The following is a 27,587-nucleotide window of genomic DNA, read 5'->3' as shown; positions in this document are numbered from 1 at the left end:
TTATTCAGCTTGAAATGAATTCATATAAACAAACAGTTTAATCGTCAACATCTTTAATTTGCCAGCGTTTTCGTCCTGAGTAATTATAACAATACTTTGTTTTGCTGCTAATTAACAATGTCTGTGTTATTCAAAGAAAATTGATTAAAAATGACCAGACTGTCTAAAATTGTTTTTGCATAATTGTTGAATCATGCTGTCTGTTTATTACTCGTTGAAATAATTATTGATCAAATGATTTGTGGATGTGGAAATATCTATTTTTTTAAAAAGAAGTAATTGAGTGAAAATACATTCATATTTACATCAGATAGCGACAAAATGTCAACATGCAATTACTGACCATAATTTTTATATTTTATTGTTTTGTCTGAAGCTGCAGGTTGCTTTTGTATTATTTTTTGTACCTAAAAAAAAATAAAAAAAAATAAACACTTTTCAAAACATCTTTTCAAATTGACTACTAAAAAATGAAACATAAATGTGGATGAAAGTCAACACCTGTCAATAATGGCAGTGGATGCTCTTTTTTTTTTTTTTTTTTGCCATTGACTACTTGTGAGGCCGGCATTGCCCCCCCCCCCACACACACACACGCAAAGGTAATTAGCAGGCAGCTGGAATACTGCGATTACTCAACGAGTGGCTACAGGAGTTAAGTACTACCCTGAAGGTGAGGCCTACTCGTCTGTCCTCTGTGCAAATAGGTGAAGGGATTATTCGGCCCTTTAAGCGCCAGTGTGTGTGTGTGTGTGTGTGTGTGTGTGGGGGGGGGGGGGGGGGGGTGTCAATAATTGTTGGCAAACAACAGCACCCAAACAAAAGCTTTACTCGTTTGTCTGCCCAAAAAAACAGCCCAAAGAAAGCCCACAAAAATTGCATAACGACGCAACGATGACCATGAGAGAGAGCCTTGTAGAAGTCATTTATCCATGAGGAGAATGCGGGTTGTGGAGTTTATTACTTGTGAGCAAACCATACGCAAATGTTAGCCTTTGTGTGGAGCTTTGTGGCGGACAGTCAACTTCAAAACAGGAAAGAGTGTCTTGTAAGGAGACTAACTTTATTAGAGAGGAGACTGTGGGCCCTGCAAAGTGGAGACTGTGGAGTAGAATACCGAAAGATGACGTTAGCTGCATTTGTGTTTTATTTTTGTTTTGTCTTTGGGAAAACAATGCAACAACTCACGAGAAGAGCTTTGTAAGGAGACATTTTATCCAAGATGAGACTGTGGGCTGCTACAAGTGGTACTATGAGAAACTCTGAAATACATGCTGTATTGAATGACAAAGATTTTGCTACTAGCAAACGGCAACAATCATGGAGGGCTCTCATGTATGCAGGGACATTTTGTCCAAGAGGAGATTGTGGGCAGCGGCAGCCAAGTCGAGACTGTCTAGCATAATGTTGCAAGCTAATGTGAGAATGCATGTCTTTACTGTTATCATTTCTAGATATGGGAAAGCCGCAGCGATAAGCTAACAAGCAAGCAAAAGGCAGGACAACAAGGATCTCCTTCTGACTCATTCTATCCAAGAGGAGATGGTGGACCACTGCAGCCAAGTGGAGACTGTGGAGTATCACACTGCAAGCGAACTGTAAGTTAACGCCACATTGAATGCATCAGTGACAGCCAGATGCTAATGAATAACAGGAAAGAGACAGATTTTATCCAAGAAAGTACTCGAGTAAAAGTAGAAGTACTGATATAACTCCTTTACCTAAGTAAAAGTAAATGAATGTTCAGACTTTTAAATATATTTAAGTAAAGCAAAAAGTGAAATTGCTGTAAATACGAATACATTGGTGCAATACTAAATAACAAAAAATACTCAAGTACAACACCTGAAAAATGAACGTAGTTCCAGAGGAAACGAGGTTTTGGGCTTGAAAGGTTTCACTTCCTGTAACGTGAGCTCCATCGTCTCCATTCGATGCCTTCCTCCGCGTAACGAAAGATTTAACATCGGCATACCCGCGAGTTTGTTTTGCATTTAGCAACAAATTCCCAACAGGATTAAAAGCTGCTTTTTTTCTTTTGCTCCCGGCTCGTTGGGCTCATCCTCCCCTTTCCACTATCAAAATTCTTCAGATCACGCATTGATGAATTGTTTTCAACATCTGGACGCTGCTGGCCTCAACGGCAGCAGAAGCAGGACGAGCCTCAACGAGATTTACGGCGGCGCTTTATGGGATCGCGTTGCACCGCGCCGGCCCTTTAAAATAATCCCCCCTCCCACTTCTAATCGTGCAGTCAAAAATCTGATGTCATTTTGAAAAATCAGCCGAAATAAGGTCACTCAAAAGTCCCTTTATCCACTCTAACATTAACATTAGCATTAGCATGGGTTGTTTAGCCTCCCAGAACATCATCGGACATAGCATCTTAGTTTAGCATTAGCTTGTGTGTTGTTTTTTCTGCATTAAAGCTTATATTCAAGTCAACATGCTAACACACTTTAAAAAAAAATAAATAGCAACCACATTAGCATTAGCTTGTGTTGATTAACATTACATCTACATTACAGTCCACATGCTAACCAAACATCTTTTCACTTTTGCAGCATCATTTCACCTTCGCTAACAAGTCGATATACATTAACATCTAACCAGGTTTTTGCTAGCAACCTCATTTAGCATTAGCTAGTGTTAATGTAACAGCTAAATTTTTCTCCATGTACAGGACTTTGTACGCCGCAATGGTTATTTTCAAGTGTTTTACAAATCAAGTTGAGTTTACTTGTTTAACACCACTGCTACAAGCTAACAGCCTCATTCAACATTACTCTAATTTATGCTAACTTGTGTTGATTAGCAATTGTTTGGCATTCAAAGCCACATGCTAACAAATTATCTTTTGAATAACATCTTTGTTGAAAAATGAACTTGCGTTTTTAGCATATCCCAGCCACACAACAAACCTCATCTTATTAGCAGCCTCCTTTAGCGTTAGCGCTTGTTGTTTAGCGTTACAGCTACATCGAACTAAAAAAAAAAAGTAAACTATCCAACAACAAATCTTATTTTCACTATTAGACTCTTATTATTAGCTCTTGTTGTTTAGCATTACAGTTACAGAACAAAAGCTTCGTCTTTTCCTAGCAGACTCGTTTAACGTTAGCATTTAATTGCTGATCGTCTCCGTTCCTTCATTTCTGTTCTGAAAGCGAATGGGACTGCGTCCAGTTTTCCATCCTTTGAGTTGCATTACATTCTAGTCCATCTTTTTTTTTTTTTTTTCTTCCCTTCTAAATTGAGAAGTGCAACTCGGAGAATTTTCTTTCAAGCGGGCCTCATAAAACGACTCGCGATTACCACACAGACGTTTCACCGCAATGTTTGCGGCGCGGAGGCCGCCACTCAGCACATTTTTCAACCATTGCGACGCCAATGAGTGTGTTGTAGGATAGCAGCCATCTTAGTGGAGTGCGTCGCAGGATGGACACCATCTTTGAAAATGTGTTGCACCATGTCGGCCATCTTTGTGGAGTGTTGTGCCACTGGGCTCTCCTGTGTCATATGATGGAAAAGCTACGCGATTTGGTTTGATATTCATTTTGTTATTGCTTTCTTGGTGCGAGGCTTTTTATTTTAACATTTATTTAGAAGGGAACATTAGCCGCCGTTGAAAAGAAGGTCAGGCGCATAATTCACGGCCGCCTTTTTGGGTTCATTACATCTGGGAAGTTGCTGGACAAAGTCATGGGCCGGGCCCGTCCATCACTTATTTATATGCACGTCCGCACGCACACACACACACACACACGCACACTTCATTCCCACATCCTCCCTTAGAAGCAAAGTGATGTATGTGTTTTTCAGAAGTCAACGAGCTCCTCTTCTTCTTGTAGTGGAGCGGAGGGAGGAGGGAAGAGGACAACGCCGGCTGTACAATTTACGGCCTTTCTCTGGAAATTCCAGGCGCTCCAGGTATGAGGACGTCGAGTGGGAATTGCGGCCTGGCACTTTTATCTCTATGGTCAGATAAAACGGAAAAGCTTCTTCGCACGAGCCTGCGTCGTGAGCAGCGAGTGTCAGAGTGCACGCCGCGCGGGCGCGCTTTACACTTTAGTGCACTTTGCGGTGAAATAACATTTGTTAGCATAATGGCACAGTTGCCTTCATCAAATGTCGATGTTTCTGGAAAATATGTTATTTTTTTAACAAACATATTTTAAAAATATACATTTTCTAATTTAGTCATTTAAAAATGACTTCAATTATGTAATGAGGCTAATGATTTGCGTGTCTGCAATATTTGGTGGTTTTTGCAACATGTCCGCCATCTTTGTGGAGTGTGTTGGAGTAAATCTGCCATTTTTATGGAACATGTTACAACTTTACGGAGCCCCTCAAGTACGGAGCTCCTAAAGTAACGTGGGGGGGAAAAAAATTAAATATGTTTCTTGTCCGGATGAGAAAGTTTCTTGTCCGGACAAGAAACATATTTAATTTTTTTTCCTCCCATGTCACTTTAGGGGCTAACTTCACTGATTTAAAAAAAACAAAACAAAAAACAAACAAAAAACTTTTAAGGCAAAACTGGAAAATCTAAATTGCTGACATTTAATAGCAACAATAGTTGTTAGCACAACAAAGTAAATTAAAGTAAAAGCAAGTCCAGAAGTTGGCGCCCAAACAATTAGCTTGTTTACCCAACTTAAAATATTTTAAATTATACTTTATTGAGCTCATCCAACATGTTTTTTTTTTGTTTTTGTTTTTTACAGTGTTGTCAGCCATCTTTATGGACTACGTTGCACTTTGTTGCATTTGTTGCCGTCTTTGTGTTGGTGGTGTTGAAGTGTTAAAGTTTTGACCTGCATGCATGTTTGCAGAATTAACTCTTTGACTGCCAAAAACGTTTAATAACGATTCTTAAAATCACGACGTATGGCGCCATAAACGTTAAATAACGTCAACTATGTTGTGTTTTTTTTTGTTTTGTTTTGTTTTTTAAATCATTGGGCAGTGCAACATCTAAATCCAGCACTGCCTGGTCAATAGGTTGTGGAATCAAAAACACTAACTATGGCCAGCAGATGACAGCATTTCATCTGTTTACAATGGGGATGCCGGCGTATGAAATTACAATGAAACATGATGAAATTTGATGAAATGTAACTTTTTCAAGGATGATGTGAATGATCAAAATGCCTTTGTCATATTATTTTTTTTTGAGAACGTGTGGCAGTAAAAGAATTAATTTCATCATCATCATTCCCTATTTGTGGAGTGTGGTGCGTTACTCTTTGCTGTCTTAACAGGAAATTTTAAAGTTGACTAAATCATGTCGGCCATTTTGATGGAGTATGTTGCCACTTGTAATTCCTATTGTCATATAGGTGAGGCTCGGTGGTCACTTCATTAGGTACACCAACACAATCTAATGAACCACATCTAAAATTATGCCTATTTGGCATTTTACAAAACTCTCTTGGAATAGGATGGTGACGTCACCAAGAAGCCGAGTGTTGCTATGGTGACAGGGTCCGATTGACAGCCACCCTTCTGCCAGCTTTTTCACCTGTCTGACTTGAAGTGAAATCTTAGCACACGAACAAATGAAAACATGTTTGGAATATTTGCTAAGATGTGATTTCAACCATCTCCTTTTCCGTGATTGCAGTTTTCCCACGCCGCCACGCCGAGCCAGGCACCCAGATGCACACAGGTATGTGCTAACAGTCGATGTATATGTCACACGCACACGCGCACATACGCATACAGGGCCAATAAAGCCGAGGGAGGAGAAGGAGGATGAGCTACTGCGACTCTGGTTCTCTTCATCCAGGTTAAGAGAGTTTTTCCCACAGTAGCTCGCACGCACGTGATGAGCTTTGACTTGCATTTCGCTCACATCAGAATCTGGACACGTGTAGGAAGAACAAAAACTATTTTTGACTTTCATAGATGCTCATTCCTTTTTTGGGGTGACATCCAATTAAGGAACTGGCTTTAAGGCTGTATTTATTTTGACAACTGGTTTTTTTTTTTCCATTTCCATTTCTTCCATCTTCAGTTGCATTTTTAGGAAAACTAGCGGCAAATTAAGAAATGCATAAATAAATAAAATATCAGACCAGTAATAATGTGCCAATTTTACCATTTGTCCATATATTGTTCCGTGAATTTGCCATTAAGTTCCGCTCAGTGGTGTGTAAAAGGGTGGGGCAGATGGGGCGGGTGCCACCCCAGCCACCAACAATCTTTTTTTTTTTTTTTTTGTTTTGTTTTGTTTTTTGTTTTAAATCACGGACCATACTCCCATTAACCACAATCACCCTCTAATATAATAAAAATAATACCATTTACAATTAAAATATTATTTTTTTGAGATTGTATTGCTTTTATTTATTTGTTATTGTGAACTTGTATTAAAAAAAACTAAAACTAATACTAAAACTAAATCATTTAAATCAAACAAATAAATTAAACAAACCAGCTCTAAAAAATTATCTCATAAAAATCAAAATGCTATTAAAAAAAAAAAAAACAACAACAACTAACTATCGTGAAAACTCCACATCTACTCGAACCCCGACATGCGGACGTACGTCATCCGAGCGCTTCCATTGTCCGCTACTCCCCAACGTGAATTAGTCACACATGTTTGCATTTGTACACACACCCGCCCAGCAACAAACACAACATGCACTCTGGGTCACTTTCTTACACACGCAAGCATATCGTGCATGTGCGCGCGCGCGCGCTGTGATGTTTAAGCATACGTGCGTGAAGAAGACAAACACGGCGCTGTCCTCCGTGCGTCTCCGTCTCCTCTGGTGGTCCGAGGAGCTCGGGCTGCGCCTCCTTCGTCCTTTTGTCTCCCGTGGGAGGCCCGCACAAAAGCCGCAAGCTGACAGGTAAACAAGGCCGTCGTGTTTGGGCAGACTTACCTGAGAAAAGCTCTCAGCCTTGCCCGACACACCCTCCCGTTCCCCCACCGTACCCTCCCCTACTTGACACCATTCCCCCACCCACTCTCAAAAAATAAATAAATAAATAAATCACCTATGACCCTTTCCCTCAACTTTCCGAAACGGCGCCCTCTCTGAAGATGGAGAACGTATGCTGTTCATGAAATTTGCCCAATCTTAATGAGCGTTTGTTTTAGCGAGTGTGAAAGAAATCACGCACCCGGTGAAGCTGACGATGACATCATAATGACTAATTGTATATCGTATAAAAACTTGTGGAGTTTTTTTTTTTTTCCTCCAGCTGCGTTTCTCCACTTCCAACGTCTGTTTGCTGCTCTCAGCTGCTCTGACCTTTACTGTCTTTTAATTGGGGAGGGTCCAGTAATGTTGAGTGTGTGCGTGCGTGTCAGGCCGAGCTCTTGTTGAGATTGGAGTGGCCCTGGGGGGTCAAAGGTCAGATAAACACAGCTGGTGTTCTCCTCCTGCTTGACTTAGAAAATCAATTTTCTCGCTCGTCTCTTTTTTTGTCTCCATTTGTATTTTGTGATTCAGCCCTCCCTGCGACTTTCACCAAATCTGGTTCACGGTTCTGAGCTTCCGTGTTTCGAAATGTTCCTTCGCCCGCAGATCCCAGTGTCATCTGCAAACATCATGGTCCATGGGGATTCCAGTCAAACCTCAAGGGGCTTAGATTTGAACCCTGATGCACTCCCACCACCATCTGACGTCATCTGACGTAGCTGGTCTTGGGAGCAGCCTACAGTTTGCACTGGCTTGTGAACCCGAATTGCATGTTCGTTTCATTGAAGAGTGAATCTAAATGTCCCATTAGTGTGAATGTGAATGAATGTTTGCCTATATGTGCCTTGCAATTGGGTGGTGAGCAGTCCAGGTTGTACCCCGCTTATTTAACCTTAAGTCACTTCTGTTCTTGCTATTGGGGGGGGAAAAAAACAAAAAAAAACAATAAACAACTTTATTTAAGTCTGTCTTCCCCAAATGTATTCTTGGAAAAGAAATTTCAGTCCCACCATCACTTTGAAAATGCCAAATCTTCATCCAGCTTGGTCTCCAAATCATAGAAGGAGATATATGTGGGATGGGGGCGGGATTATGTAAATTTTCCCATCATTTAAATCCAAATTTGGCACAAAAAAAAGGACTTAATTAGTATTATTAAGACGAGTTATTTGCATACAAGCTAGTACAATTCTCACGTTCCTTTGAAATAAAAATGAAATAAATATAAAACAGAACACACTGGCATGCATCTGCATGTACAGCATCAGGAAAAAGTAAGTGAGTCTAAATTGCTTCCATGAAATGAATCTTCGCTGTTGCGTTGTCAGCGAATGCTGATGAGTCACCTGGCCAAATGCAAAGTGCATCAAAGAAAACATTTGACAGCTCCGCTCCACTCTCGCTCTTCAGGCTGCGCCAGCTTGTCGGCGTCGGCCACGTTTTCACAATCCAAAACAATCGGCAGCGCTTCCGCTGGACTTTGCCGCCTCCGGAGAAAATTGCACATAATGAGAGCGGATCATCAAGTGTGCCTCGTGGTTGTGGGAGTGTCAAACGAGCGCCGCTGATTCATTGAGAAAGAGCGCACACAAAAAACTGCGATGGTGTTAATTGCTGCTGTTACGGAGAAGGCGTCGACTCGCGCGTGTAATTGGGATGTAATTTCGCACGAAATATGTTGCACGACATGATTTATTGTCATCAAAATTCGCATTAACACCAACTCAAACATCCCCACAGAATTACTGCCCACTATCATGCCCATACAGACTAGTAAAAAAAATATTTACGACAAAGTGGGAAAAAAATATATCCATCCATCCACCCATCCATTTTCTTGACCGCTTATTCCTTGCTTTATTAATCCGTAAGTACTTTAAAAGTGCTGTCAAAGTTAAAGCGTTAACTAATTAATTAATCGCAAAAAATTATCACATTAATCATTGTATTACCACAGATTAATCACACTATTTTGACCGCAGATGATCCGTTTTAGCCGACAGTGGATGCTTACATTAAAGGTAGCTGTTGGAGTTTGAGCAATAAACATTACATGTATTAAAGTAAAGCATTTAGTAGATGTTTACATATGCCGTAGGTCATTTTTTTCCCATTTTAAATGATGCAAATAATTAATTGATTAGAAATAGCAGGATGAGCGTGTGCAGCAGGCAAAAATGTTGGGGGAAAAAAAGCTTTTTTAAGTCTGATTAATCATGATTAATCAAAATTCTATGATGTGATTAATCTGATTAAATATATATATATATATATATATATATATATATATATATATATATATATATATATATATATATATATATATATATATATATATATATATATTTTAGTGCTGTCAACATTAAAGCGTTAACTAATTAATCACAAAAAATTATCGCATTAATCATGCATTAACGCAGATTAATCGCACGAATAATTTTGACTTTAACGTAGCCATCCGCTGTCAAGCTAACGTTAAAGGTAGCACAGGTTGTGTTCGAACAATAAACACAACATGCATTAAAGCATTTAATAAATGTTTGCGTGTGACATTCAGAATATTTGTTCACGTCAAACTATTGGGGTCATTTTTTTCCCCCACTTTAAATTATGCAAGTAATTAACTGATTAGAAAAAGAGGAGGATGAGACGTCCTCTTAACATTAAATGCCGAAAAATGTAACACATAAGAGGAGCATTTTAAATTTGGCGGGCAAAAAAATGTTGCTAAAAAGCCTTTTTAATTAAGTGATTAATCGTGATTAATCAAAATTTTAAGATATGATTAATCTGCTTAAAAAATGTATTAGTTTGACAGCTCTAACATATCTGTGTGATAGTGTCTAATAAAAGATTAAGAAAAAATGTGACTTTAGTACGGTAATATCGTTTCCGTTTTTTTTTTCTTTTTTTCTTTTTTTTTCTTTTTAAAAATCGTTTAAAAATCGTTTCCGTTTTTAATCTCGTGCACCCCTCGAGGTCGGTGTCGCGATGAATGTAACGGTTATTGTTCTTGCAACCCGACAACCTCGACACGGCTTTAAAGTCGAGTTGCATCTGAATTATTTACACCTGAAGCCGTCAGGCTTTGAACACACGTGATGTCATTGTTAATCCGGAGCTCTGTGGGTAAATCCATGAAAGCAGAACAGGAAAACGGTCGGGAAGATGATTTGTGGAAAATCGAGCAACGTTTCCTCGAATAAAATATGGACAGACGGGCAAAAGGAAGGACTTAGTGTGAACTTAGCGTGACTCCCTAAGCTGGCGGCTGACACCTTAGTGCTCCTCATTTGCTGTGTTAGGAGCCGGACTGGTCAGCAGGTGAGGCAATAGAGGCAGCGGGATGTTGGAGTTGGGATCGTGTCGGATTTGGGCGGCCCCTCGAGATAACCGCGCTGAGATTTGCCGGCCTGAATCAGCCGCCCTTGTTCCATCTTTGAACGTCAACAAGCGGTGACGCCAATTTGCAGCCTAACGCTGACACACTTGGCTACGTCCCCCGACCATAACCAGTCATGCTGCTCCTGTTCGGATACTGGCAAACCTTTGAGTAATGATGCTAGCAGCTGCATACTGCATCATGAAATTGTCTGTTTCATTGTAGGGTTGTAAAATTCTGGGAATTTTCCAATTTTTCCAGCAAGCGCTACTGGTGAAATTTTGCCCTAAATAGTTGCAAATCGTCCCTTCTTGCTCAATTTTTGGGCATGGGCCCTGTGGATCCTCTCAGAAATATGTCCACCCAATTTGGTGTCAGTTGGTGAAACTGGTGTCAAGGCTGAATTTTCGAACTTTCCAGGGATAGCTAACTAAAGGAATTTTCCCAAAATGGCTGCTTTGAACCCAAATGGCTCATTTTTTAGGCATGAGTCCTTGTCTTGAAGCATGAAACTTTTTTTGTGCATACTGTTATAATAGACATGTTCACCCAATTTTGTGTCAATGGGTGAAACTGGTGTCAGTCATAGTTCTGGGGGGGAAAAAAGGCTACTTTGAACAAAATTGGCCAACTTCCTGCTCATTTTCATGCATGAGTCCTTGTCTTGAGGCATGAGACATTTTCGTGCATCCCGTTTAATGTTTCCATCCATCAATTTTCTGAAACGCTTGCTCCTCACAAGGCTCGCGTTTTCGCGTGTTGGAGCCTATTCCAGCAGGCTGTAGTATGGGCAGCAGGCGGGGTACAGCCTGAACTGGTTGCCAGCCAATCGCAGGGCACACAATCCACGCACACAAGCACAACTCCGGACAATTTGGAGCGCCCAATTAACCTGCATTTTAAATGTGGGAGGAGACAAGAGTACAGTGGTACCTCTATTTACGAAATTAATTGGTTCTGGAAGAAAGTTCTTAAATAGAAAATTTTGTAAGTGGAGACGAATTTTCCATGTAAATGCCCTAATCCGTTCCAAGCCTCCCAAAATTCAGACATAAATGTTTTATAAAGCCTAAAAATGCATCAAAACATGTAACAAATACATGTTACAATTAGATTATTGCACAATAAACGAGAGCTGTACATAATGTAAAAAACAAAGAATAGAGTAAAGAATAAAAATGATGTCCTCATCGTTTTTTGCCCTCTTTTTGCTTCATGTTCTCTCTCAGAAGTGTTTTGCCTGGAGATTTGTAAAGAACTGATCCAAGAATGTTTTTTTTTTTTTTTTTTTTTTTTTAACAATATTATTTTTTTTTAATCGGTTCCACTCCTCCACCTGGAGCCCTTGTTTTTTTTGTTTTTTTTTTAACATCCTTCGAAAATGTCCAATGCAAACATCATCATAGTGAACGATCGCCCGAATGGTGAACACTCTTTCTGGGTGATTCTTTTCAATAAATTCAGAGACTTGATGGAAACTTCAAGTACGGCGAGGCATCTTTTTCCAAAAAAAGGCGCGTCTCGTCGCAATTAAAAACTTACTGTGCAACGTAGCCTTCATCAATCACCAATTGTTTGAATTTTTGCACAAATTCGTTAGTTAATACATTTACAGAAAACGATGTGAACACCTCATGGCCTGAGGGGCGAATGATGAGGACGCTATATAGACACATTTTATGATGTATCTATGATCACATACGGTACAGGTCCCTCTTAGCCAATGGGATGCCAGGAAGATGCTAGTAATAGCCAATGGCAGAGCAGCTGTAAATATGTTGCGTTCAGTAAACTTTGGGAGCTGCGAGTAGCGGCCCATACTGTAGTTTTACCTTTTGTATCCTGAAACTTCTTTCGTGACAAGAGGCAATATTTTCCTGTTGAGGAGTTTCGTAACTTGAAAATTTCGTATGAAGGGATGATCGTAAGTAGAGGTACCACTGTACCCGGAGAAGACCCACGCGGGCACGGGGAGAACATGCAAACTCCACCCAGGAAGAGGCTGGACTGTTTTAATGACATGTTCACCCAATTTTGGATGAATTTTTATCACTTTCCAGGCATAGATAACTTAAGGAATTTGCAAAAATGGCTGCAATGAACCAAAATGGCCGTCTTCCTGCTCATTGTCGGGCATGAGACATTTTTTGTGCGTCCTGTTCTAATAGTTGTGTCCACCCAATTTAGTGTTAATGGGTGAAAATGGTGTCAGGCATAGTTAACATAAGGCATCTGGGGCGGGGCTACTTTGAACGAAATTGGCCAACTTGTTGCTCATTTTTATGCATGAATCCTTGTCTTGAGGCATGAGACATTTTCATGCATCCCGTTTTAATGACATGTTCATCCAATTTTGGATGAAACTGGTGTCAGGGGCTGAATTTTTCTCACTTTCCAGGCATAGATAACTTAAGGAATTTGCAAAAATGGCTGCAATGAACCAAAATGGCCGTCTTCCTGCTCAATTTCGGGCATGAGACGTTTTTTGTGCGTCCTGTAGTTGTGTCCACCCAATTTAATGTCGATCAGTAAAACTGGTGTCAAGTACTGAAGATTTCTAACTTTCCAAGAGAAGCTAATGTAAAGGAATTTGCAAAAAATGTCTGTTTTCAATCAAAATGGCCGACTTGCTTCTCTTTTTATTTATTTTGTATTTTTTTCTCCGTGTACTGCTAAAAATCTCAGTGGTACTACTGAGCCCATTTTTGTGGTTGTTGTGTTTCGAACCCCATGAAAAACTTCCCATACTTTTCAGCAGCTCTAAATAAAACTTGCCGCAAGTCGGATGAACACAATGACAGCTCCAACTTTTGACATCACAGCCCCGGGTCGGATGCTTATCCTGTTTTCTTACAAGGGTCACACTGAAGGTGACGTTTTCGACGCCTCCAATCGCAGCGGCACAATCGCGGCGTCAGAGTGTCAGCAGGCGTCGTGAAAAGCTGCAGTAATAACAGTTAAGGCGGCGAGCCGCGAGAGTGACAGACGTCAGCGGGCTCCATCAACACGCGTCATCTGCTTCACTGGCACAGCGGCAACTCTCTCACGCCAACAGTCAAAACAACGAGGCACACGCACGCTCATGCTTGCGCTCATTGTGTGGCGGATGCACAATAAAGGCAACACAAATACGTTCATATGTAACGTAGGAATCAAATTTATTAGGGGTGTCAAAATTAGTGCGTTAATTTTGAGTTCATTTAAAGTTCCTTCAACGCCATTAATTTTTTTTTTTAACGCGCGAATAATGACCAAAGCCTGTACTGTGAGAATTGCAGTCGCAACGCAGCAGACACGTCCATGTCAAAATTTAGCAGTAATACATTTAATAATAATGCATATATTTGTGAGGACAAGTTGTATTTTACAATTTTACTAATGTGCAGAATTTCACAAGTTACTCCATGTTAAAGATTCGATAGCTCTTAATATGAAAAGAAAAATGCGCTGAGCTGTCACCAATGTCTTACAAATGCAATTATGCAATCTAGTGGCAGAAAAGTGACCTAAACACAAATCAATATCACATTTGTTTTTTTACTGTGCAGTACTTTTTAATTTTAACTCAATTTGATGACTTATTATAAATTACTGTATCAATGACTAAAAGATGCAGCCATATTTCTATTATTTTAGCATTTTTTCCATGTTTATGTTAACAAGCCTGAAAACTTAGAAAAAATATTTTAGTGTACATTTAGAATAGATATAAAATTTGCGATTAATCGTGAGTTAACTATTGAAGTCATGCGATTAATTACAATTAAAAATTTTAATCGCCTGACACTCCCAAATATATATAAACTAGGGGTGTCAACATTAGTGCATTAATTTTGATTTAATTCAAAGTTCCTTTAATGCCACTTTTTTAACGCATGATTAATGACCACCCCTTACTTGGGAGAATTCCAGTCGCAACGCAGCAGACACATCCATGTCAACATTTAGAAGTAATAAATTCAATAAAAATGAACATATTTGTGGACTGGGGTCATACTTCATATTAAAGATTAGATAGCTCTTAAAATGAAAAGAAAAATGCACTGAGCTGTCAGCAGTTTCTTACAAATAATGCCATCTAGTGGCAGAAAAATTACCTCAACAACATCTTTTTAATTTTAACTCAATTGTATTAATTATTATGAAATTACTTTATCACTGACTAAAATATGCAGTATTTCTATTAGTTTAACATTTTTTCCCAATTTTTTGTGTTATCAAGAGTGTGAAAAATTGGGAAATTGTACAATGTTATTGTACATTTTATTGTACATTTAGAAGAGATATAAAATGTTACGATTAATTGTGAGTTAACTATTGAAGTCATGTGATCGCCTGACACCACTAATATAAACATTCAAAGGAGTGAAACCCCGTAAGTTGTACCTTAGACTTCTTGTTGTTGTGAGTGAGTGAGTACGAAGACCAACAAGACGCTTTTAACCGCACGAAGCCCTTGAGGAGAAATGTGCCCCTCAGGCATCTTCCACTCTGAAACATCCAGAGCTACTTTACACCCTCATTGCACTCCGATTAGGAAAGCCGTGTCGGCGCCGAGCCTCCGTGAATCTTTCATGACCGGCAAGCCCTCCGAAGCCGCGCGTTGTAAACGACACGCTCACGAGTCGGGGGGGCGTTATGACGACGATTCGGAGGCACGCGCGAGCCGCTCCGGAATGGACCTTGAAAGGCCCGCTTTGAACGCACCCGGGCTTCCCATAGCATGTCATTTAGCGCAGTTAAGTGGACAAATTCTCGCCGCGCGCCAACATTTCATGGCGGATCGTGTGTCCCGGCCGTCGTGAGAATGTGAATAAACACGGCTAAACTGGGATAATTTCAGGTTCCGCGGGCGTCGGGCGCGACCGCAAACGTCGCCCAGGAGGGGCGCTGCCGGCGAGCGATCGATCGCTTCGCATCTTCGTCACTGACGGCGGGGGGGGGGGGGGGGGGGGGGGTTGTCAGCGTCAGGTTTTTCCCACAGGCAGCTGGAAAAGCACAAAAGCCGCAGGGTCCATTAAGGGGCTGCAGGCTGCTGCATTCAAGGAGCCGCTGCGGTCGCGGATGCACACTTTGAATCGACTCGTACACTTGCGCAATCGACCGCGAGCTTCACAATTTGATCGTACGCAACAACCCAAAAAAGTAGGCTGTTAATTTCGCACTTTGGCGAGTAAATACACCTGAAAAGTCACACAAAACATATTTTCACAAATAAGTCAGGCACATATTATGTTCAATTATGAACATCTGCACACCTGTTTGTCAGCGAGCTCATTACGCTAAAATGGAAAAATTACAATGTTGAACCTTGAAACTCATCATGTTAAAATGTGATATTTTTTCTGTCAAAATCATACAAATTTTCGTACAAATTTTATAATGAAAAAACAGTACAAAAAAATTCCCAATTTTCTTTCTAAAAAAAAAAAAAGCTTTCTAAAAGAATTGACAAAGGGAAGATCACACTAGAACGTAAAACTCCTCACATTAAACAGAAAAATTATTTAAAAAGAAAAAAACAAAAACAAAGAAAAAAGAAAAATTATAATGTTAAAACATAAAACTCATCACGCTAAAATGTGCTAATTGTTTAGGTAAAAAAAAATTCTAGTAAAAGTCTTCATTCAAAATATCAAATTGTCATTCAAATTTCAGAATGAAAAAATAGTGCAGTACTTAAAAAATTCCCAATTTTCAATCTACAAAAAACACTTTCTAAAAAATTTACCAAAAAAAATTACCCCCCAAAAATGGGAATACCACATTAAAATGTAAAAGTTATTACGCCAAAATGGAAAAATTGTAACGTTAAATCGTAAAACTCATCACGTTAAAACATAATTTTTTAGGTAAAAAATTTGTTTTAGAAAAAACGACTCTACTTAAAATGTACAAATTGTTGTACAATTTTTTTTATTACCAGAAAATTTATGCAGCCTCATTTCTACATTTTTCTTGAAAAAAAAAACCCAACACAATTTTAGTCTAAAAATATTCATTTTTTTCTGGTAATGTAAAGAGTTTTTTTCTACAAAAAAAAAAAGCAACTTTTGTCACATTTTCAAAATCAAACTTTATATAGTCCACCCCTCTCCCCCCGAGGGGGAAAAAAAGGTACTATTCTCTTCTCAAGGGTGAGCAGTTTTATCAGACTCGTTTATTTAAAAAAAAAAAAAAAAAACCTCAGTTCAACCTGAACTTTTGTCATCTATTATCAATATGTTAATTTCATTTATTCCAAACACGTACACACTATGTGGCTAATGTCAGCCAACTAAACAGCGTGTAACCTGCCGTAGCGTTCTCGCGCCGACGCGGACAGTAGCCTGTCAAGCATTCACCGGCGCCATCTGCACTTCATCATGCAGACAGATTCTTGTAATAACCCGTCTCCAATATCAGCCTTTTTCCATTTTTTTCCCGCCCCCTCCTTTTACAGCCGACCGCGAGGCGAGCCGTTGTAGTGCGGCCGCGCGGCTTAAAAAACAGTCTAGTGCGGTCGGCGCTAACACAAGTCGTGCTGGAAGCCGGCCACTTAAGCGTCTGTAATACAATTTTCGAAGCGGCCCTGTAGTCGTTCCAAATGGAGGCCATTACACATGAAAAGAAAATGAAAAGAAAAAAAGAAGAAGCGATGCCGCCCGTGCAATCCGATCTGAGCTTTTGAGTCACGCTTGCGGTATGTAGGCCAGCCATCAATGCTAAAATGGCGCTTACCTTTCCGTCTTCGCTTCCACTCTGTCGTCGCACACGGCCATTTGCTCCTTCTACTTTACAGGCAATAAAGACAACTTTGCGGTCTTGAAAAATTATACTTTTTATTTTACTTCAAAAATTTCTTTCTATGAAAATAAAGCTTTTTTTTTTTCTCCAGTTTATTTTATTCATATAGGCTATATGTACACAAACTTACTTCAACTTAAAACTAATAAGGTTTTGAAAATAAAGCTAACTGTCGTAACATTGACTTTTTTTTTTTCTCAAATATTGACGTTCCTCTTAAAAAAAAATACAACTTTGTGAAAAATTACTTTTTAAATCTGCATTATAGAAAAAATTGATAAAAAAATAAACAAATACAGTACAAAAAACAAAATCTTAAAAAAGTTTTTATATTGAAAAAAAAGGATGTATTGAGTTTTTCCTCCATAAACATGGGGAAAAAAACTAACATTATTGCAGAAATATTTTTTTTCGAGAAAAACAATTTTTAGCGCTTTTTTTTTTTAGATTGAAAACATTGTTACATTGTCTTACTAACTTTTTTCATCTTAAAATATCCTTACTTTCAACTTGTATGTATGTAATCAAACACCTTTTGTCACAGTGTAATCGTTTTTTTTCTCAAAAAATGTAGTCTTTCCCCTAAAAAAAAAAATCTGTCTAAAAATAGGCTATGTACCTGTCTAAACTAAAAAAATATGACGACAACATTATTGTCATAGATTTGAATAAAAAAAAACTGTAAAAATATATTTAAAAAATAACAATATACATGAAAACACCAACTTTTAAATTTGGCAACTTTCCATCATGAAAACTATGAAAATGTCAATCGTTTTCAATCTCTTTATGTAGCATTTGTGAGCTAGCTATCATGCTAATGTTAGCTCACGTTTGCCGATGAAGGGAACCCAGGCGTGTCGCCTCGGTTTTCGTGAGTCACGGTTCGTCGAAATCCGCCCCCGTGTTCCCCTTTGATGAGTCACGCGTGCACCCGTCCGTCAGCGCTAACGTTGGCGGCTAAAGCGATGCTGCCAAATCACTTGTAAGCTAACGCCCGCCGTTGCCGTGCGCTCATCTGCAGAGTCAACATTTATTTTTACCCTCATTCATTTGCTTCTATCGCAAGACAAAAGCTGCTAGTTGTCAGCCAATCAATCACCCGTCATCTCTGATGCTAATTATGAACACCAGGGGGTAGTGCTGGGCGATTGCTCGCTATTAGTGATGGCGACAAACAAACATGGTTGGAAACGTGTGTGGCGACAGGAAATCAGTTGACATTTTCCTGCTCAACTAGTGCGGAAAAGATTAGTCTCGATCTGTCTCACTTTTTGTTTTGTTTTACTTGTAAAAGACAAAAATAGAGCATTCATTTATAAAGTTGACCGGCATGGTGGTGTTCCAACATGGTGGATGTGTGGCTCTTCTTCACTTTTAGCATGTGAGCCTCTTGTAAACCAGCAAATGCTGCCCTCTGCTGGTCAGAGTTAGCGATTGTACCCTGTTAAACTGTATGTTTTTTCTCATTCAATGTTTTCTTTTCTATTTTTCTACTTTTGTGTTTTTTTCTTCTTAAAATTTCAAAATAAAAGTCCCGGAAAAAAATTCTCCTAATTTCTACTTTTTTTTTTCTTTTTTCTTTTTTTTTTTACCTATTCAAACTGTCCCACCTTTAAACTGTTCAGTTTGTATCTACTACAATTTTTTAAAATTTCAAAATAAAAGTCAAATACTGATTTTTTTTTTCCTACATTTTTTGAACAATTCTAACCATTCAGTCTTGTCTAGCTTGTCTGTGAAATTCCAGTTTCTAAACCGCTGTAACGATCAACAGATCTCGGTCTTATGGCTTCGGTACCTGGTTGAAGTCGGCCATTTTAAACTAAATAGAAAAACCTTTCCAGAAAGAGAAGCGGCAACCAAAACACACCATCATATTCTTGATCCAGTTCAATAGATAGTTTTTAAACAATAATGTACTAATTTTCATTTGTTGGCTAATCTAGTGGTGTCAAAGTTCAAGTTTTGAAGCTTTAACTCAGCAGTTAACTCTGGAGTTAAAGCTTTAACTCCTGACTCCTGAGTTAATGCTTTAACTTTGACAGCACTACGATGACATGTCTACAATTAGGAATAGCACCAAGAAGTAATGATTTCATCGTAATTTCGTAAGTCAGTCGTTACGGTTAACAACAATAACGACTCGGAGTTTAGATGGCGAGTCAGAGCGTTAACCAACTTTCTGGTCGTTTCTCTTCTTGACTTGTCACTTGGACGACACTTTTGGCATTCTGTGCTTGTGTGAAAACTTCCCACCTGCTCTAATTGACTCCTCCGGCAGACAGGAAGCCCATCCACAACGGCAGGATAATAGCTTGCGGGAGGTGGTGCCTTTGGGTGCCCCCGAGCCTCCTCGCTCGGCGCCGCTATACCTCCGTCTGATTAAACGCCAGCGAGGTGCGAACGCTTGACCCAAACGCCGCGTGGCTTTTTAGTTGGGCCGGGCTAGCGCATTTGCCCGTGTCTGCGGGGGATTTGCCATGCATATACATGAGCGCGGCGGCGCAGGGTAAGTGGGGTGGCGGGAGGCGGCCTGGGGAGGGTCAGGGGGAAGCCAATTTAGGTCTGCCGGGAGGACAAAGGAGCAGAATGGAGATGCCGTCGAGGGGCAAGGGGGCGAGCCTTAATGGAGCTCCCCGCTAACAAGCACCATCTCCGGGCTTTAGCTCTGATGTCGCCGCGCCTCGGCCGCCGCTACTCGCGCCGTCTGCATAATTACCTGCGCAGGGCTCGCTTCTTCGCAAACCAATTTGGAGCCGGCCGCCGGTTCCCCCTCGCTCGGCAAATGATGCAGAGCGGAAACTTGACAGCTTTTCAGGTCGTCTCTCTGTTTTGTTTTGTTTTGTTTTGTTTTGTTTTGTCTAGCAGGTGCTTTGTCGGAAAAATCTTCCGTGCGTGGCGGGTCTGCATTTGTTTGCGAGTGTAACAGGCAAGGCGAGAAGGAAATTTGCAACCACACCACAAAAAGAAAACTTCAACATCAAAGTATATGTATGGATATATGTATTCGTGCTGCCAACGTTAAAGCTTTAAGTTTGACGCCACTAATATATGCTAGTGATGTAATGATATCCAAATATCACGATACGATATTATCACGATATGAAGCTCACGATACGATAAATTATCACGATATTGTGGCGAGGTTGGTGATATTTAAAAAAGGTCCCAATATTGTAAAAAAAAAAAAAAAGCTCATACTTACAAAAAAGCACAATATTGTGCTTTTGTACATAACAATGTTATGTTTTATTATTAGTATGTTATTATGTTGTTAATGCAGGCACACATTGAGTTCCTCCACATATTGACTCGATTCACAGGCATATTACATGCCCCTTCATCTGACAATTAGTGTGGATTTTTTAGAAGGGCCAAAACATGCCGCATAAAAATTCAACTGCACTTTTAAAAAAAAAATAGCCACAAGAGTGTGCTAGAACTGCACAACTGGAAATCAACCTGACTTTTTAAACAGATGTGTTGCATTTAAATATATTGTGGCAGTTTTAATATCGCGATATCACCATATCGCGCTTATCGTTACATCCCTAATATATGCATGATCAAATTCTCATTATGACATGATTTTAAAGTGCTAAGTTTCACATTATAACATCAATTTCAAGTTTAACGTTATAGTGAGATAAGTTGATAACACTTGGATTTATAGAACACAAAAAGGACCAAAACCAGAAGTGAAATGTATTTTAACGTGATACGTATATTGTGGAAATCAACTCGTTCAAATGTGAAACTCCTCTCATTATCATGTGAAATTTATCATGTGAAAACATATTGATGACTTGCAAACAAATGAAAATCTGACGGACGCACTGAAGATTTTGTCGACTTTGCACCTGCCGGCAATTCGCTTCCATATTTGAGAAGAAGCCAGACAGGAGTTTTTTTTTTTTAAAGTTTGACATGAGTTCCGCCCCGCGGAGGTTAAAGGTCAGACAGTTGACCTCAGGCGCTGTCTACCTGCAAGTCACCATGGGACACGCTTTGAAGTCCCTGTGAAGTGAAAATAAATGTCTTTTGACATACCACAGAGAGAGAGAAGAGTGTAGTCAACAATCCCGCCAAGTAGGAAGTAAATCTAAATCTGAATTTTATAACCATCAAAAAAATCCAATTTATTCTTGTCGGCTTCAAAACTTCAAAATGCAATTGCAAAAGGTCACTTCCGGGTCACCAGTCCATGCTGGCGGCAGCATCCTGCGCCTGTCAGTCACGTTAAGCTCTGTTGGTTGGCTGAGCTTGAATGACTGCCCCATCGATTGCTTTGGTCTGGCTCCTACGATTGACCTGGAAGTGACATTTTGCAGCTAAATGTGGAATTTTTAAAGCTGAAAAGTGTACACAGTGTTGCTTTTCATCCTTGAATTTTTCCTTCAATGTCTTTGAGACATTTGTGCGGGCAGCATATCATAAACTGTCTTGACTGCATCTTGCATTTTTGTCCTTGTCCTTTTGTCCTAACACTAGCAAAGTGCCACCATTTGTCTTCAACATTTTATCCAAACCTTTTTTTCTTCTGGAATTTCAGCATCTAGACGACAGAAGTTTCTTTCTTGTGCTAGTAGCCTAGCCTAGCCTAGCCTAGCCTAGCATAACAACTCCCAGAATGCGGTCCAGCTTGTTGAGACAGTAACCGCAAAAATTGTGGCAAATTCACATGCGAGAATTCTTTATTTTTTTGACCCCGTAAGAGTCATGTAAGTTGGAATGGACGCTTTCCTTCACAGTTCTGTCTGCACTTGCTCATTCACAACCGCGCCGTAAAAGATGAGAGCATTCCCGCTGTCAATCAAAGCGTGGCGGGAGATGAGCACCTCTGTCAAACATCGGCTGCCCCATTTTTTTTTTTTTTTTGACGTCTGTGTTAAACAAGGTGTCAGACAAATCCGCGCCCCGTGCGGGGCTTAACGCGGCTACCTGGGGAAATCACGGCGCTGCGCGAGCGCATGTGTCATACATATCCATGATGTCACCTCCAACTACACACTGTGCGCTTTTTTGTGTATCGGCCTCCGCCGCATTTTGCCGTTTGGCCGACTCGCTGGGGTAATTGGCAGGCTCGCTCTCAGGGGGGGCACTTAGAGGCCGGCGCACCCCCCATTCCGCGTAGGCCCACGCTACTGGCGCAGAATGCATAAAAGCGTCTCGGGCGTACGCGGGGATTAACTGGCGTCGGAAGAGGCGAGAGGGCAAATGAGGCGCACGCGGGGGAAGTTATTCAGTTATTTAGTTTAAGAGGTGCACTACACACGCCGCATAATTGTGGCGCGGCATCAAATGTGAGCTCATCATAAGTCATAACAATCAGCTTTTTTGCTTAAATAATATTGATCAGTGCGGAATATTTCGCTTTCCCGGCGGATATTCGGCTTCGTTCAACCTTAACGCTGCGCTGGTCAGTTGAAATTATACCTGCGGCATTTCCTGTAAATAATGCCATTTTCCTCGAATGGAATTTGCATGCGAAGTCGAATAATCATTCAATCATGAGCAAATAAAAGTGCAACAATTCAGTTGAATCTTTTGTCATTTAAATGTATGTGAAAATTAATGCAGTATATTTAGTGGACATTTGACTTTTGGTTACTAGTGAAATGCACATTTTATTGTATTTTTGGGGGGATTATTGAAAGTTATATAAATAAAAAAAAATAAAAAATCTTAGTCTGTTTGCCCCTTCAGAGGAATTCAGTAGAAATGTCAACAAAAATGAATGCAATCTAATGAGTGGACATCACTTTTTGCTACTTGTATTATTTGTTGTTCTTTTTTGCTAACTTAAAGTTACATATTATTTGAGTGAGTCATAATTTATCCAAAAATGAATGCAGTCTAATTAGTGGGAAAAATTGCCTTATTTATTTATTTATTTATTTATTCATTTATTATTATTATTTATTAATGAATGTTATTAATAGAAATTACAATTTGAGGGTTTTTATACTCCAGCATAATTTAGTAGGAATTTCCATTAAAAAAACAAACAAACAAAAAACATGTAATGTAGTTATTTGTAATGTGACATTCTGGTTTTCTTGGAATAGGTAGATTTTTATTTTTGAATGTTTTTTCATTATTGAATATAATACAAAAAACAGGATTGAGGAACTGTTTAAAAATGTCAGAAAAAGCAAGAATCTTAAAAAGAAAAACGTGCTGTTATAAAAAATGTTTTTGTAAAACCACCTCTATAAATGTCAGAAAAATCACTACAATCTTAAGTTCTAGTAAATCTGTCATAATTCTGAAAAATATCTGGGGAAAAAAAAAAAAAAAAAGTTTTTTTTTTTAAAAAGAAATATTAAAAAAAAAAATCGTGAAACAAATCTTTTATTAAAAAAAAAAAAAATCAGATTTCAAATCTTAATCTCGACATTTGGTAAGAATTACATTTAACATTTAACAACAGAAATGACCATGTCACATCATGTTGTTATTTGTCGTGCTTTTGTCGAGTCTTTTTCCATCTGTACGTCCTTCATGTTGTTTGCCGTCCAATGATTGATGTGACAGGTGACAAATTCGCGTAAGCCTTGCAAGAGTTCTGAATGACTTCCTTATGATTTATGGCTTGTGAAAAAGTGAGGCCGTTTCCTCAAATGAATGTCCAATTGTTGAATATGAAATCTTTCAGGGCGCAGCCCAACTCATCCGTGCCAATACAGCCGAGTCATCGTTAATAATTCTATTGTTGCGTCCGTCAAGTTCGCGTCAGCCACCGTTTGTGTTTTGCCAGCCGCTCGAGGAAAGGCCTCGTTGTTTTCTGGTGTGTACCTCACACACGCACACACACACGCGCAACGGCAAACAGCGCAAAGTCAACAGCGCAATGAAAACGTGGCCCGGCGCGACCTCACATGACCCGCCGACATCATCGCCGTCACGATGGACGCCAACCGAGCGAGCGTGGGAGAAGACGCGTTCGGCCTTCCCCGTTGGGCTCGCCAAGCGCAACGTGACCCAAATGAGTCAGCGTATTATATTGCATATAATATAGATGCGCCTTTAAGAGGCGGGGCCTGGTGGGGTGTGATGTCTGTGAGTCTGCGTGTGAATGTTTGAGCGTAAGCTGTGGCCAACAGCAGTTACTCAAAATATTGGATTAACATTTCAACATGATCAGCTGGGGTGGGTGAAGATCCAGAGTCACTTTCAAGTAGTAGTCTAAAATGTTCTCATACAGAAATGTGCCATCATGTCAAAACAAAAAGTAAGCTGAGCTGTGTTAAGTTTGGTTGGATACACATATTAGCAGTAGCTAACCGCATTATATTCTGATAAGCAGCATTTACTTGATTGCCTATCGACATGGCGTGCTTTTGTTTGGTGGCTTCCCATTTTGTGCGTGCGTCTTGTAAGAGGACACATCGGCGCGCGTGTTCCGTCTGCTTGGCTATCTGCCTCGCTGCATCTCATGGATAACAGGAAGTAAAAAACAAAACAAAACAAAGATTTAAATTGTGAGAGGTTACGTGACTGCGGTTGAGCTTTATTTTCATATTATTATTATTTTTTTAATGTCGGCACCAAGAATGATTCATATCTTATGCTCGCCTAAAAAAACAACACACATCTAATCTAACATCATATTCCCATCAGGGGTCGTTTTAGTGTTGTTAGCATTAGCAATTGGAACGTGTTTGTTCATTCAACAAGGTAGCGTTGTTTTGATAAAAAAAAAAAAAAAAAAATCAGCAATCCAGACTTGACTTGAATATTTTGCTGACGACTTTTGTTGACTACATTTAGTCACAGCTTTTTACTTCAACAGAATAGGATTGATTACTTTTTCAACCTCCGAAAATGACAGGAAGTAAAAAAATAAAATAAAATAAAATAAAATAAAATAAAAATAAATGAATAAATTGTGAGAGGTAACCTCACTGCAGTTCAAGAGATTTATTTGTTTTAAATATCAGCTTCAAGAAACATCCATGGCAACTTTTGATGTCTTATGCTAGTTTAGCAAACAATATGTCTAATCTGAGAAAACACATTCCAGTAAGGTGTAGCGGTAGTTTTAGTGTTGTTAGCATTAGCATTAGCAATCGACCCTTCCAGCTGACGTCACTGCTGCGCCTCACGGAGGACAAACATCCCATAACAAATGAATGTACAGAGCTTGATTTTCGGCGAGACTGTCACAAAAAAACATCCCGAGTAGGACACTACATTACTGCGAATCATTGAAACTAGCCGTTTGGAGCCGCTAGCTACAAAAAAATTGTTTGTTAGCGGGCAAAGTGGTAAGTGGAAGCCTAATGTTGTTTTTGGTTGAAACAGTATGTCGATCATTACTTTCAAGGTGTACATTTTCATTCATGAAATCGTTTGTGTCCGGATATATTCGTCTTGCTGTATAATCAAGTTTTCAAGCTATCTTAGCTTGCTAGCTGCTAACAAACAAATTGACGCCCTGCCCTCCACGTGACGTCACACTTGAAGGCTCTATTGGAACTTGTTTGTCAGTTCAACAGGTTGATTTAATAAAATTAATAGAAAAAAAATGTTTACTTTTGTACTCAAGTACATTTCATTTTGTAGCTCAAAGCCTTTTACTTAAGTCAAGGGGTTGAATTTATAACATCTGCATGTCACATATCGGGGTGGGAATCGAAAGCTGGTCCTCAGCAATTCGATTCCTTTTTTTTTTTTTCCTTCCCTAACGAATACGATTATCGATTACTGAGCCATCATATTGAACTGAGCTTTTCTGCAGGCAAGGCCGCTTAAAGCTGGTCGTACTCAGCAACATCTCGGCACGAATGACACACAATGACACAAATTCTCTGTTGAGGATTGGCCGTCATGTATCCGAATGACTAATTTGTTGCTGTAAGGCAAACTGGAAGTAGCAACAAACATGCTAGTACTGTAGTTGGTCTATTTAAGTACTTTGAGCTCTTGTCACCTTTTCCATCATAGAAACAGCAGTGATAAGAATCAGTTAATGGAGCGGCTGATCGTATCACAGTCAGCCACTGACTCGTTGTTGCTTCTGGAAGAACAATGGGATGCATCTCCATGAAATCACAAGTCGGTTTCCTGCTGCCTGCTCGCCTGCCAGAACCCAAAATCCAGAACCAGAGCGGCGCGCGCGTGTGCAAGCCACAATCAGCCAGAGCAAAACAAACACAAACACTTGAGCAATTTGTAATCGCTCAACGTTCAAAGGAGACGAGCCGCAGGATCAAGATAATTCTTTGTGATCTGCATCCGCACGGGGTTTGTTTACCTCCCTCAAGACTGGGAGGAGGTCAAGGGGGGGAGGCGGGTTTGGCCCCAAAAACCGTTTGAAACAGTTTGGTGACGACTCGGCCGGGTTCTGTTGTGCGTCTCGGCTTGGGAGGTAAACAATGTGTGGCAGCTGTGGCTGTTCTCGGCTTTGGGCCCAAACCGCTTTTTAGTGGGTGACTTTGGGGTTTTGTTGGTCGAGAAAACTAAGCGATAAGTACACAACACAGGCTGGAATAGAACAAAAACCTAATATATTATCATCGTCCTGGATCAGCATGGCGACCATGTTTGTGGAGTGCTTTGCAGAGTGGCGACCATTTTTGTGGAGCGTGTTGCATTCTATCTGCCATGTTGTGAATGGAATATCTTGCAACATGTCCGCCATGTTTGTTGATTATTTTGAAGTGTGTCGGCCATGTTAGTTGCAACATACGGGCTTTATTACCTGAATATGATGTATCTTGGCGGCCATGTTTGTGGTCAGGCATGTTTTAGTTGAGTGTGTCGCAGCATGGCGGCCATGTTTGTGGGGTGTGTCGTACCAATGTACCATGTTGGTGGAGCTTGGTGAAACATATCAGCCTTATGTTGCATTCGAGGATGGTTGGAAGTCGAAGTTTTCTGAGTTTAAACCAGGAAGTGTGTACAGGAACTTGGAAATTCCACTTGACGGTGAAGGTGTGCCGCTATCTGCTGCATGAAATTATACGGTCAACTACTGAATTGTATGGACTGTTTATGAAATAAGATAAAAACAATAAATGAAGCAAAATTGCGAGAAGGCAAGTTTGCTGGAGGTACTGGAAAAACTGGGAACTGGGGAACTGGGAAAAAAAACAACTCAGATATATCCGACTTCCGACCAGCCTCGAATGCAGCATTATTGCTAGAATATGATGCAGCCTGGCAGCCATGTTTATGGTCAGCCATCTTTAGTTAAGTGTGTTGCAATATGTCCGCCATGTTTATTAGTGATAGATTGATTATCGGCCGGGCCGATTATCGGTGCCGATATTTGGCATGTTGACAAATATCGGCATCGGCTTTTTTACGAATCTGAAGGCTGATTAAAGCTAGAATCACACCGAGCAGTGAATGCTTGCGAATGTATAGCCAATTTTGTGTTTTCACCAGGATTTGTAAGATGTTCATAGACACTTTGTACTTGTTGCAGACATTTTGAAAATATTCAGACAATTTTTCACTGTCTGAAA

The 27,587-nt window shown here is 39.9% G+C and overlaps 1 protein-coding gene across 22 annotated transcripts in view; it reads left to right on the top strand.

Moving 5' to 3' along the window:
* LOC144006415 (uncharacterized) overlaps positions 1 to 27,587 on the top strand; it is a 59,087-nt gene that overhangs the window by 13,597 nt on the left and 17,903 nt on the right. For 14 of the 22 annotated variants that reach the window (XR_013279810.1, XR_013279809.1, XR_013279812.1 and 11 more), the window contains 3 exons: positions 1,455 to 1,598; positions 3,823 to 3,930; positions 5,630 to 5,674. Coding sequence is in view for 12 of the 22 variants with exons in the window: in XM_077505255.1 (XP_077361381.1) it covers positions 1,455 to 1,598; positions 3,823 to 3,930; positions 5,630 to 5,674 (297 nt within the window). In the remaining 10 variants the exon portion in view is untranslated. The remainder of the gene's footprint in view (positions 1 to 1,454; positions 1,599 to 3,822; positions 3,931 to 5,629; positions 5,675 to 27,587) is intronic. The other 8 variants (XR_013279817.1, XR_013279815.1, XR_013279816.1 and 5 more) reach the window with 1 other exon arrangement.

The sequence above is a fragment of the Festucalex cinctus genome, chromosome 18 (genome assembly GCF_051991245.1).
Source record: "Festucalex cinctus isolate MCC-2025b chromosome 18, RoL_Fcin_1.0, whole genome shotgun sequence".
Classification (NCBI taxonomy): domain Eukaryota; kingdom Metazoa; phylum Chordata; class Actinopteri; order Syngnathiformes; family Syngnathidae; genus Festucalex; species Festucalex cinctus.
The sequence above is the reverse complement of the archived record's forward strand: the minus strand, read 5'-3'. Positions and strand labels throughout refer to the sequence as shown.